We start from the raw sequence: 997 nt of genomic DNA, 5'->3' as shown, positions 1-997 counted from the left end.
TCGTACCGGTTGCCCTCGGTGGGCGCGTACTTGCTGTGCTTGCGGCCCCTGACATTGCGCACCACGCGGACCGGCTTCCCCGACCGCCAGTCCTTGGCCTCCGCCCCCTTGCGGTCGTTGATGGGGGCGCTGCAGTTGAGAGCCAGCGCCCTGTGGGGACAGTGGGGCCACGGCTGTGGGTCACATTACGCCCCCCAGGAGGAGGGCCGCACCCTAAGCCCTGGGACCTATGCACGTGGCCTCCTTTGGAAAGAGGGTGCTCGCAGATGGACTCGAGTTCAGAGGGCGGAATGGGTGAGGGGACCCCACATCCAATGACTGGTGTCCTTATCAGAAAGAGAGACAGACACAGAGGGGAGGGCACACGTGAAGATGGAGACAGAGACTAGAGTGCTGCGGCCACGAGCCAAGGGACACCAAGGACGCTGGCGGCCACCAGAAGCTGGAAGAGGAAGAGGCAGGAAGGGCCCTCCCACAGAAACTTCAGAGGGAGCCAGCCTTGTGACACCTTGATTCTGACTTTGGCCCTGCAGAAACGTGCAAGAATAAATTTGTTTAAAACCACCTAGTCTGTGGTATTTTGTTACTGGAGCTGCAGGCCACTGACACGCCGAGTGGAAAAGGGGCCACAAAGACAGGTGGCAGCAGACACGGGGGTCGGGGGACAGCCCTGGCCGGGCAGGGTGAACCGCACAGAGGCCGGCTCAGCTCTGACGCCTTAACCGGCTGGGAAAGGGACAAGAGCTGCAACTGTGCGGCTGTTTTCTAGGCAGAAACATCACTTTTTAGAAAACACATTTCTTAGACTTTTGTGTCCAGCTTGTATCGCTTAATGTTAGCTTCTACACAGTTCATCATGTTAAACCTTTTCTCAAAACGCAATTTTTAACAGCTACTGAAATTAAAATGCTCTGCCAGACAAACGAACGATGAACCCTTCCCTTAGGCGTTTGTACGCTGATATTTTGCGGTTTTACATAACAGTGTGATAAATACA

General features: G+C 55.5%; 1 protein-coding gene across 1 annotated transcript in view; it reads right to left on the bottom strand.

Annotated features, from left to right (window-relative positions):
• The window catches only part of UHRF1 (ubiquitin like with PHD and ring finger domains 1), a 27,874-nt gene that overhangs the window by 8,435 nt on the left and 18,442 nt on the right, over window positions 1–997 (bottom strand). The window contains exon 9 of the mRNA XM_025043166.1: window positions 1–186. Coding sequence (XP_024898934.1) covers window positions 1–186 — 186 coding nt within the window. The remainder of the gene's footprint in view (window positions 187–997) is intronic.

Source organism: Pteropus alecto, unplaced genomic scaffold (assembly GCF_000325575.1).
Source record: "Pteropus alecto unplaced genomic scaffold, ASM32557v1 scaffold30, whole genome shotgun sequence".
Lineage (NCBI taxonomy): Eukaryota > Metazoa > Chordata > Mammalia > Chiroptera > Pteropodidae > Pteropus > Pteropus alecto.
The sequence above is the reverse complement of the archived record's forward strand: the minus strand, read 5'-3'. Positions and strand labels throughout refer to the sequence as shown.